This window comes from Gymnoscopelus microlampas (assembly GCF_963454915.1).
Source record: "Gymnoscopelus microlampas genome assembly, contig: SCAFFOLD_38, whole genome shotgun sequence".
NCBI lineage: Eukaryota > Metazoa > Chordata > Actinopteri > Myctophiformes > Myctophidae > Gymnoscopelus > Gymnoscopelus microlampas.
The window spans coordinates 308,944-321,957 of record NW_028155792.1 but is presented as its reverse complement, the minus strand read 5'-3'; the positions used below and the strand labels follow the sequence as shown (position 1 = coordinate 321,957).

The 13,014-nt window shown below is 40.0% G+C and overlaps 1 protein-coding gene across 1 annotated transcript in view; it reads right to left on the bottom strand.

Moving 5' to 3' along the window:
• The window catches only part of LOC311041257 (protein NLRC3-like), a 151,664-nt gene that overhangs the window by 14,588 nt on the left and 124,062 nt on the right, over positions 1 to 13,014 (bottom strand). Inside the window, exons 11-13 of the mRNA XM_084086160.1 lie at positions 7,426 to 7,599; positions 4,546 to 4,698; positions 2,360 to 2,403 (exon numbers count right to left, since the gene is read on the bottom strand). Of these exons, the coding sequence (XP_083942286.1) occupies positions 2,360 to 2,403; positions 4,546 to 4,698; positions 7,426 to 7,599 (371 nt within the window). The remainder of the gene's footprint in view (positions 1 to 2,359; positions 2,404 to 4,545; positions 4,699 to 7,425; positions 7,600 to 13,014) is intronic.

Here is a 13,014-nt window from a genome sequence, read left to right as displayed (position 1 = left end):
CTTATAAAACAAAGCATGTTCTTTGGGAGAAGTGGTGTTAGTGTTCCGTGGAGAAATATTGTTAGTGGGAATGAAAACATAGGCGCACCACCGGAAGTGGAGGGCTGAAGGCAGACCAAACCCCTGGTTTCCTTGATCACGGGTCCTCCGTACAGCTCCCCCTAGAGTCAAATGAATAAGTGAAAAACAGTAGAGGGCGCTGTTTTTCCTTTTTATTTGACGATGGGTTCCCAGATCCATTCCATGGGTCCATTCCCCCCAAAATTGCAAGTGTATAGCTGTCATGTTAATTAAAAAAGTTATTACTTTATTATAAAGAGTGTAAAATAGTATAATTGTGTGACACGTTGTTTTGGCTCCGCCCTTTCCGAGGCGGTGGGAGGGATTTTCGGAATCGTGGCCAATAGGCACATCCTTCTTTTGACAGCTCTCAACACAGACCCTTTCAGTGTATAGTTGCATTGGCAAATATTTTCACAATTGGAAAACTATTACACAATTAAATTGTGACAAAATAGAGTTCATTGTGTTACTCCCCCTTTAATGAGCAGATCACACAGGCTGACTAAGCAACCACTATAGCCTGGTGCCCAATCCAGACACATCCAGACACACCCTGACACATCCAGAGACATCCAGAGACATCCAGAGAAGGAGGCTGCCTCCCAGGATTTGTATCAATCTTCTTCTTCTTATATCCGTGTACAATGTGCTTTCCCACCATCCCTATCCTGTCCTTTTCTTGTCGACATAGACAATACTTTCCACAGAAACCCCTCCAACCTCATCTATCCAACTTGTTCACCCAGTCACCACATTGCGGAGGGAGGTCTCTGGAACTGCCACACGGCAACCAAGAAGAAACCTGAATTAATTTCAGCCCAGGCCTCCCTCAAGTCTCTGCAATTCCTTGCTCTGACAGAAACCGGCATTACCCCAGATAACACTGCTACCCCTGCTGCCCTCTCTGCTTCATATACCCCCCCCCCCCCCCCCCCCCCGTCCCCTCCTCTTCTCCCTGTACACTAGATCTCTTGGCGCTGTCATCTCTGTTCACAATCTATCTTATCACTGCTACGCCGATGACTGTTTCTATCCTTCCCCCCTCTGCCACTCAGGTGGAAGAGCGCATCACTGCATGTCTGGCTGATATCTCACAGTGGAGGTCTTCTCTCCACCTCAAGCTGAATCCAGACAACACTGAGCTTCTCTTCTTCCCAGGTAAGTCCTGCCCCACGCAGGATCTAACTATTTCCATAGACAACGCCCTGGGGACTTTAGTTCCAACAGCCATGAACCTTGGTGTTGTCCTGGACAGTCAGCTCTCATTCACACACATCACAGCGTTCACTCGATCCTGTAGGTTTACACTCTATAAGATTTGAAGGATCAGACCCTTCCTCACCCAGGAGTCAGCCCAGCTCCTTATCCAGACATCAGTCATATCAAAATGTGACTGTTGTAACTCTCTCCTTACCGGCCTCCCGACATGTGCAATTAAGCCTCTCAAAATGATCCGGAATGCTGCAGCACACCTTGTCTTCAACCAGCCAAAATAATTCACGTCAGAGTACAAAACACTGATGTTGGCCTACAAAGCAACCAAAGGTATGGCACCCCCATATCTTCAACCCTACAACGCCTGATCCAACCCTACAATCCCCCCCCCCCCCCCCCCCCGCTCTCTTAGATCAGCTAACACAGGGAAGCTGTCAGAACCTTCGCTAAAACATCCGGGACAACGCTCCACACGTCCAAACTATGGAATGAACTCCCCTTTGCAATTAGAACTGCAGACTCACTCCCAATCTTTCGCCGTAATCTGAAGACTCGCCTCTTGAGACTCCACCTTAGCCCGTAGCACTTGCCGGCTTATGCAAAGGCTAAATGTAACTTAGATATTATGTTATATAGACATATTATACGGTAAGACTGATGATACGTTCTTGGTTTACTTATGTATTAGTTTATTAGTAGATTATTATTTCTATGGATTTGATCACCTTGTGTTGTCCTTGCTTACTGTAAATCGCTCTGGATTAAGAGTGTCTGCTAAATGCCTAAATTCTAAATTGTACTTAGGCTTTCTTAAATGTTTGTAACAGGCCTCCGTCTGATGGTAATTGAGCGCTTTGTTATCTATGTATTTCTATTGTTATGTTTGTATGTTTTGGGGACTATGGATGGAAATTAGCTTTGACTAAAAACGGCATATTTACACTTAATCTTGTGTACGCAATACACACATCATGTTTTAGCGTTCATTAATGAGCATTCTCCAGACCAAATAAACAAATAAAGTAAAGTAAATATCTGGATGTGTGCTGCTTTGATTTCAGGAATGAAACGGAATACTTACACTTCATCATACGATCCAGCCTGTGCTCTCCACAATGGTCCACCCTGGGGTTGGAGGTGAGACAAAGTCAGCAGTGAATATTATTATTTAATAATAGAAACATTGATTGATAATGGCCCGGATTCACTAAGCTGGTCCTAAATAGGTGTAAATAAAATTCCTAAAGGAAGTTGTATGTTCTGTAAGATAAAACTGACTGAATTCACAAAGGGGTGTGTACATCCCTCAAATGTGCGGATGTTATCACAAGAAAGGAGGACATGACCTACTTGGGTTACATCTTGGAGGCAAACCTCTCCGGTGATAAAATGGCAAAAAGAGTCATCAAAAAACACGTTTTCTGTATAGGATTTCCTCTCTAGTCAGTAGGAATACCTTGAGGATTCTTACAGGGACCCTAATCCAAGGTCATTTCGACTATGCATGCTTCTCATGGTACTATAGCACCACTAAGGCCTTAAAAATAAGTTAATTTGCATTCTTCCACTCCCCTTTTCACACCTTAAAAGGCAACAGGAAATGAAATATCCAACTTCAACTTCACCGTACTGAACAGTGTTGCCATATCTACATATTATAAGCGAATTTGGGCTTATTATTCTGTGAAGTTGCTTGTAAATATTGGTAGTTGTGGGGTGCAGTTGTTTGGGCTTGCTTCACAATTTTTAAATTATTTTAACCGGTGGTTCTCAAATATTTTCTTGTCATGGACCCCCAAATTAATATGTAGGCTAATTTGTCCCTATAACCCCCATTTGAAAATGTTTGTGCCAGCAGGAGCCCTGTACCAGATTTGTGTTGTGAGAAAGTTTAATTTTTCCCCCAAATATTCCACATTTTATTTCAAGAGTTAAAAAAAAAAAAGCAGATCTACAAGCTCACAGCGCTTTGCATCGCGAAGCGTTGAGAGCTTGCAGATCAGCTTGTAGATCAGCTATTTTCAATGTATACAGTATATTTCAACATATACAGTATATATTATGTTTAATTAAAGTGTTCATAATGGCCTAGTACCATAGTTGCTTCTTTTGGGCTTGATTTCCTAGATCTGGTTGCTTATTTCTCTCACAAAATCTGGCAACACTGGTGCAGAGAAGTTCAACATTGTCTCTCGTCTAAAACAAAACAGATGTTGACGTCACATCACCTTGACAGCTAACTTGTACTTCTGCTCTGTCTGGAAGCGGGGATCCGTAATTCTCTCATGTGTAATGAGACTATTATTTGGTGGTGGGGCTGTAAACTTCTTTAGACTATAAACATGGAAAAGATATTATATAAGCCTTTTCTGCTGAACATTGATCACCTTTACCGAGGTAAAAAGATGATGAAATCCAGCATACAAGTGGAACGCTGCTATCCGATTATGGACCAGAGCTTATTGATTACTTATTGATTAAAATCGTTAATTTTGGATTAATATAACACTGTCCTACGTCGGAATGGATCTTCTGGACACAGCTTTCAACCACTATAGTTTCCTCATCAGATGGTAAGATTTATTAGACTATTGTCTGTGGCGTTCATGTGATCAATATACAGTAGCCTACAGTATTATAAATTAATACTGCACGGACACTGGAGGTGCGTCTGAGCCTCCGCAGTGACATTAAGGCATCATAGCCTATCTTCATTATTACGTGACACTTTCGCTGAGATGGCCCGCTTGGCCGACACTGGCAAACACACTGAGGGACCTAATAATTCAGCTCTAAATGCAACTGATAGCCTAGAAAATAAATACAAAGTGGTGGAATCTGCATCATGTCTATATTATGCATAGGCTACAAGCAATACATTGTTTGACATATTTTTTCTTTTTTATATACGTGTATGTGTTGACAAATGTTGGCCACATACTATTTTATTTGAGGTTTGGCACTGTTGAAAGAGATTCTGCATGAAGAATAAAGCATTCTAACGACATACGCACAGCTTTGCTCCCTGGTAAGACAGCCTCGGGGCTGACTTGAGAACGGGCGCACCTCACGCTCAAATCACCCACAAAAAAGTGGGTGAGTGAGTCTGACTACTAGTGTAGGAATTGTCGTAAATGTCGGTACGATCAAAATATGGTCGTACATTGCTTAGTGAATCCGGGCAATGATTTTACAGCATTAAACAATACTTTACAGCATCACAGTATGATTCCCTCTAAACCTAGAACACACTGGTTCTCTCCATACCTGAGAGTCTGCAGTGGTAGAGCAGACAGCTCCTTGATCCTGATGTCTCCGGGATGATTGACGCTCAAATCCAACACTTTCAGATGAGAGTTGGACCTCAGAGCAGAGACCAGATAAGAACAGCCTTCCTCTGAGATCATGCAGCCTGACAACCTACACACACACACACACACACACACACACACACACACACACACACACACACACACACACACACACACACACACACACACACACACACACACACACAGTGTTATTATGACTTTCACATACATTTAATAGCAGATTTAATAGCAGATCTACAAGCACTTTCATTTGCATTCTATGCTGCTCATGCAGTCCTTGTTCTGTGGACTTTAATTAAAAAAATCTCTGTGTCCCAAAAATAATTTGTTGGCTAATAATAATTATACAAAATCTAGATTATTTAATTGTTCAATTTTAGCTTTTTAAAAAAAAAGTAAATAAAAAGTAATATGTAATATTAATATATTACTGTTGCTCAGACAGTAATATGTAAAAAAAAATGTATTACTTTAAAAGGAAGGTAATAATTAATAGTAATATTACTAAAATAAAGTAACTTGCCCAACACTGGTTGCTTTAGTCTGCAACCACACTGTGATACATTGTGCACTGAATGCAGGGTTTACCCCTCCTCCTGCTCAGAGGTGTCAGACTGGACGGAAACTAGTTCAAGTATACATGATTAGAATATGCTTAAACATTCCACAATTAAGGTCTAATATTGCTACAAATTGCTACAAACCCTGTATACATTTGTTTTGGGGCACAAACAAGAAGTTGAATGATAACATTAAGTCTGATAATGATGTTCCCATCATGTATACTTTACATTACTTAAGACCATTTTTCAAATATTGAATTTAACATTTTGGACAAAATAGCCAATTTTACATGGAGGTGCCCAGATGTCCCTAGTGTCCACCTATCCTGTATCCATCCAATGTACTTATGGTTTAGTCACAAGCTTTTGTTGGTTCAATATTCATAAAACCCACAGACACTCTACAAGCTCATACCGCTTCGCATTCCAACGCTTTGTGAGCTTGTAGATCGGCTATTTTTGCTACTTTAGTGTGACACTGTAGTATGAAGTAGGACATTAATAAAAATAAATTCCCATCAGGGTCACCACAGCACATCATCTGGTTCCATCTGGTTCTATTCTGTATGCATACAGCTAGACCCCATGGAGATTATTAGAATAATAATGTAAATAGTAAATAATAATGTACCATGCCTCACATCCTTACATGTAATTATCAGTTCATAATTACGTTGCCTTTTTAAAATATATTAAGTTATAACTGATATAACAGCTCCTCCCTCGCCTAACATGGAAAGCCTCCAGTCGGGCAGAATGGAGAATTGAGTTTAATACCCCTTTATTACTGCAGTGTAGTGCCTTCTTCTTCAGGTCTTTAGATGTCATTTACAATGTAATAATGTTCTAGGAGTTTAACTTGTTAAATTTGACTCTGGATCCAAACACTGCCTAACATGGAACTGGAGACAGGAAAGCTAGCATTAGTAAGAGAAACAACACTAACCAAACTAATACAACAAGTAGTTCAAATGCAATGGCCTGATGTTGTGGTGCGTCGTGAGCACCTATTTTAATATTTCTAGTACAGCAAAAACAGGAGGGGGCCTAGTATAGAGTCCTGGGGACTACAGTGAACAAAATATATATGGTTTTAGTGGGTAAACACTTCAACCCTATATACTTAGTTGACAGGGTCCCCAAGGAGTCTATACTTGGTCATTTCCTTAATTCCTTTTTCCATCTACACCAAACAAGTGATCTGAAAGCTCACAACGCGTCACACTGCGACGCATTATGAACTTACAGTATAGATCTGCTCTTCTGCTGAATGTTTGCCTTCGGGTCATTGGGGGAGACACCAAGCTAGATGACTCATCTAATACCCAAGACCAATCAGCAGTGGTCAGGGAGGGGGGGCTACATGGGGGAATTGGTAATTGGCATCACAACAAAACTTCAGCCTAGACATTCCACCAATAGCGTCCAGGAGGGATTACCTTCCCATACGGAAGCCGGGGGGGGAGGGTGATATTGGTCATTGAACGTACTCCTACGGGTTGAGGTGGCACCTGTCAGCGGGGGGTGTTGGGCGGGAGAAGTAGGACGAAGGCCCTTACGTCTTCCCGGTGGGGGCTCCTCACAGGCAGTTGAGTCAGTAGGATACAACATCAGTGACAACACAGAAATATGTGTGGGGAGGAATTCATTTGTTTTAAACTATTCACCAACGGCAAATGACACAACTTGACTTCTAGGCCTACCAGTAAGATTCACAATTTCATTCTCAGGAAGCATTTGTTGTAATGTAACGTTGTTATCGTATTGTAGTCTTGGTTCTAAAGCTTGATACGTTTCTGTCTGTCTGTCTGTCTGTCTGTCTGTCTGTCTGTCTGTCTGTCTAGACTGACAGACTGATGGCAATGTTTTTAGAGTACTAATCTTAGCAATTACGCTAGAGGGCACTCTTCCGCAACCTATGAATGATCCCTTGACTGCGAGAGAAGGAATGGACGGATGTGACATCATCCAAAAAGGATTCACTTCTTTCCACTCCTATGTTATGAGATCTACAAAACACATCTGGCTCGGATTTCTTGAAATATAATAATTAATAATAATAATAATAATATAATAACCTGAAAAGACCTCTAAAGTTTAATAAAAGTGTTTGAGAGATTTACATTTCCTCTGATATTTGCATTCCACAGCCTGTCTCCTTCTAATCAAATATAAATAAATTAATCAGGTAAACTGTGTATATAAAACATGGTATGAATGTTCTTCTGTTTAAAAGGTTCAGAAATACTGACCTGAGTTTCTTCAGTTTACAGTGTGGACTCCCCAGTCCAATTGAGAGCTTCTTTACTCCGGAATCGTGCAGATAATTATTGCTTAGATCCAGTTCTGTCACATTAGAGGAGCTGGAGCTGAGAACTGATGACAACTCCTCACAACATCTCTCTGTGAGGTTACAGCCGCTCAGCCTGAAGAAACAATAGTGATTGTAAGAAATGTTTTTATTTCCCTGCCTGTAAAATAATATGACATAAAATACAAATGTATCCAGTTATAAGTTCACCTACAGAGCTCTGTTTGAGGCTTTAACCACTGGCAGCAGCCTCAGGAGAGCCTTCTCTGAAGCACAGTATTTCTTCAGGTCAAACAAGTCCAGCTCCTTGTCTGATGACAGCAAGATGAAGACCAGAGCTGACCACTGAGCAGGAGAGGGTTTGGCTGTGGAGAGACTTCCTGAGTTCAAGTACTGTTGAATCTCCTTCTCTAGAGAATGATCCTTCAGCTCATTCAGACAGTGGAACAGGTTGATGATTTTCTCTTGAGATGGATTCTTCCTGATCTTTTTCTTGATGTACTCAATTGTCTCCTTATTGGTCTGCGACATGTTTTGTGTCTTCAAAGGAAGCAGTCTTTGTAAGAGCTGCTGGTTGGTGTCCAATGAGAGGCCCAGCAGAAAACGGAGGAACAAGTCCAGGTGTCCATTTGGACTCTGTAAGGCCTTGTCTACAGCACTCTGGTAGAAGTATGTGTCCTTGCTTGTAACGAGCTTAGACCACTTGAAGGATTGTGACAGTAGGTTGACACCAGTGTCCATGAATGACAGAAAGACATAAAGAGCAGCCAGAAACTCCTGAACACTCAGATGGACAAAGCAGAACACAATGTCTTCATACAATCCATGCTCCTCTTTAAAGATCTGTGTGAACACTCCTGAGTACACTGCTGCATCTATAATATCAATTCCACACTCAGTCAGATCTTTTTCATAGAAGATCAAGTTGCCCTTTTCCAGCTGTTCAAAAGCCAGTTTCCCCATGGACCGAATGGCCTGACTATTCTTTGTAGTCTGGTCAGAATGTGCCTGAGCTTGACTCTGACTGTCGTGATACTTGGTATTCTTCTGTTCGGACTGAACCACCATGAAGTGGATGAACATCGCAGTCAGGGTCTTAGGAAGTTTTACTTTCGCCTCATTTCTCAACATGTTCTCCAGAACTCCAGCAATGATCCAACAGAAGACTGGTATGTGACACATGATGTAGAGGCATCGTGATGTCTGGATGTGTGAGATGACTGTTGTGGCTTTGTTCTCATCGCTGAATCTCTTCCTGAAGTACTCCTCCTTCTGGGGGTCTGTGAATCCTCTCACCTCTGTCATCCTGTCAACATGCACAGAAGGGATCTGAATGGCTGCTGCAGGTCGTGTAGTTATCCAGATGCGAGCAGAGGGAAGCAGGTTTCCCGTGATGAGGTTTCTCAGCAACACGTCCACTGTGGTTGGCTTTGTGGGATCAGTCCATTTCACAGTGTTCTTGAAGTCGAGAGAAAGCCGACTTTCATCTAATCCATCAAAGATGAACACAACTCCAGACCCTTTTGAGCTGCAGATTTCTTTTTCCTTGATTTGACCAAAATAATGGTGAAGAAGTCCCACCAAGCTGAACTTCTCTCCCTTCACCAAGTTCAGCTGTCGGAAAGTGAATGGAAATATGAACTTGACATCTTGGTTGGCTTTGTCTTCTGCCCAATCCAGAGCGTACTTCTGTGTCATTACTGTTTTACCAATGCCAGCCACTCCCTTTGTCATCACTGTTCTTGGTTCATCTTCTCCAGGTGAAGGCTCAAAGATGTCTTCAAATTTGATTGGTGTTTCTGGTCTGGCTGGTTTCCTGGATGCTGTTTCAATCTGGCTGACCTCATGTTCATCATTGACCTCTTCACTCCTTTCCTCTGTGATGTAGAGCTCTGTGAAGATCTCATTCAGAAGGGTTTTTTTCCCTTTTTGTTTTGTGATCCACTCAAGTAACACGTTAAACTTCTCCTTCAGATTGATCTTGAATTGTTGTTGAGACACAGCTTCTAAATGACCAAAGTACAGAGGGCATCAGTAAGTTTATGTGTAGCAGAGTGGTTTAGAGCCTCTGCCTAAAGACCAAAAACATAATATCTCCCAGGGCCAAGGAGGGATTCCCTCATAGGCTAGTGGTTAGCAGTTAGGCTAACCCTAACCCTCTTCGGCTAGTGTTTAGGATGTTTGGCTTTAGTGTCCCTTCCCACACGGAAGACCGGGTTCAAAACCCAGGTGTTACACATGGTCTATGTGGTCCAAACATGAGAGCTGTATGTAATTTGTATGTTAAAAGTGCCACTGAAGAGTCCTCCATTTGATGTCAGATTAAATATTGACCATATTTAATCAACACTTTTAAGTGTAAGGTTGTTCAATGTTTGTTTTATTATGAATCACTATATCAGAATGTAAATTAAAATGATTTGGAATTAAACACCAGCCTGTATTGTATTTGTGATATGAGATATTTTATCACTACATCATTTTAATTGGGGCGGCAGTGGCTGTTACTGTCTAAGTGTCCTTGACACTGACCCCCCCCCCCCCCCCCCCCCTCTTGTTTACATCTTCTTTTAACAACTTTTAACCTCCAAACCCTATACTTTTAACCTTATGTACAGGGGTCTATTCTAGCCCCCCTCCTGTTTGTCCCTTTACACCAAATATCAAATGTTTTCCCCAGAATTTAATATTATACGTTCTTATTGCTCTCTATCATATTAAACATGTGAATAAATAAGTCATAACTGCTCTTTAGAGTGTTAACAGTTAAACCAATCAATCACTGTATAACAGTATGTTTGTTTAAAAATATAATCAGTAAAACAGAAACGTATTCTGCACATATTCTTTCAGAACTGACCATCAGCATCATTGTTAGCTGAGTCTTATGATGGAAGTTCAGATACTATTGTTATTATGTAGATAGAATGATATTCATATAATTAATATATTGTCATTATGTAGATACGATGACATTCATACAATTCATCTATTGTCATTATGTAGATAGAATGATATTCATAGGGCTGGTGATCTGTATCCCCTGCGTTTGACTGTTTATCTTGCATCATCATTGTTTAAGACAGTAGGTAGCTGATATATTGCACTTTTACTTTTAGTCCATGAGCCAGAGCCCCAAAATTGAGCAATGATTATCGAAAGAGTGGGCAAAACCAAACCTATATTAGATTGTTTATAGGGTCAATACGAGTAAATAAATATATGATAACCTCTCCACAGGAGCAGCTTTTTCATGGTTATCACACATTTTGTTATTTTCCCCATACGTACATGACAGGTGAAAAAATGACAACATTTAAAAAAGAGTTATCATAATGAAACTTCCTGAGTTGATTACTTACATGAAGACAATGATTTATCGTATTACAAGTTTTCTGAAATTGTATATTTACATATGCAAATTAGGCATTATTTATTTCATTTTGTTAAGATGTTGGAGTCAAAGGTTTTTAACGAGGGAATATTCAATATCTGGCTCAATTTTGGGGCTCTGGCTCATGGACTAAATGCCTAATTTGCATATTTAAATATACAATTTCAGAAAACTTGTAATACGATAAATCATTGTCTTCATGTAAGTAATCAACTCAGGAAGTTTCATTATGATAACTCTTTTTAAAATGTTGTCATTTTTTCACCTGTCATGTACGTATGGGGAAAATAACAAAATGTGTGATAACCATGAAAAAGCTGCTCCTGTGGAGAGGTTATCATATATTTATTTACTCGTATTGACCCTATGAACAATTTAATATAGGTTTGGTTTTGCCCACTCTTTCGATAATGAAATCTTGTCTGGCTCATGGACTATTAGCGCTAGGTATACTCTTAATTGCTTGTTTTAGAAGAGAATGCACTTAATACTTCTGGTGATTAGTAGTTTTCTTGCCTACCTATGTTGAATGCACTTATTGTAAGTCTCTATGGATAAAAGTGTTTACTAAATGACTGTAATGTAATGTAATCATGTGTGTGTGAAGAAGTGACAGACAACTACAGAGAATACATCATTTTGTTATGAACTCAACGGACACGTTTTTGGACATCCGTTTGTATTGAACACACGTCTAAACTTAATTCCCGGCCGTCTGGCTCTTTGTTCTGCCATTGTACTACCTTCTCCTGACTCACACCAGCTTGTTAAACAGTCAGTCTTGGCGTACGTGCCTGGGTGACAAACCTGCTGCTGACAGCAGACCTGTCTGCAGCATCTGGATGAAATTCATCCATGGTTTACAGAAACGTGCAATGGCAACGCTATTGATTGGGCTTTGACATATATTCACTCTATGGCACTGCTGCTATAAATTAGATTGAGGTTGATGTGTGTCCCGGCCATTTTTCTTTTACATTAAAGTGATACCTAAAACCAAAAAATAACATAAAATATAGTAATGTAATACATCTGGTCTTACCAACGCTCTTCAACTGGTGGGGTTGGTGTTGTTTGAGGGCATCATAAAATGCTGCTCTGACGACTGTTGCCCCTTGATCTAGCACCGATGTATACAGCATCCTCATTTGGTCGATAGGTGTCTTCTCAGCTAGAATACTTTGATACTTCTCACGATGAACCATGGTGGTTCCTAGACTGTCTACTATAGCCATGACTGTGGAGGCGTCTTGAATCAACTTTGCCCTGTTCTGCGTCACAAACTGTGCTGCTTGCAAGAGGAAAAAAGAGAATGGTTGAGATAAATATGTCACAGAAAATAATGTCATTATATGAATGGTAAATAAAGCTCTCATCTGTACATCCCCACATAAATAGTAATGTAACAACTGGTACATTTATAGTTTTACGATATGATATTGAGGATGTACACCTAGGCAAACAAAATGTAGCACCAGCTAACAACTTACTTATTCATTTAAGCATTGAACTGTAACAAGAACAGAAAAAAACTCACCCTTTTCTTTATCACTTTTTTCTGAAGTGGAGCCATCATCAGCATCCTGTTGTAACAATTCATGTTATTTTAATCATATAACGACAGAGTGAGCGCTATTAAACAACATAATGTATTGTATTGATGATTGAATACACAGGACCCAATGGAAACAAGACATAGTGCTTTCTAGGGTTAAATCCTTTTAGCATTCCTTTGTATAGAACTGTACTTTCTGTGCTTTTTTAGCAAACTGTTAATACAGTTTTCAATCAATCAATCAATATGCTATTGGCTACAGCAGTGCTTTTCAAAAATAAACCCACTACCTTTTATGTCCACTGTTAGATTTCATATACTGTAGTAATAATACATTTTTTTAAATAATACAATTTTATTTATAACGCACTTTACATTCTCACGAATCTCAGAGTGCTACAGATTAAAAGCAGAGCATAAAAGCAGCATAGGCAACAAAACAATTTTAAAAGACCCAACCAGGTTAAACTAAGAGGGCCAACATTTAGAATTTAAAACTCATACGAAAAACAATCAAGTCAGTGAAAAGTTAGAAAAATGCTTTTTTTAAAAGGTAGGTTTTCAGTCCATTTTTAAAAGCA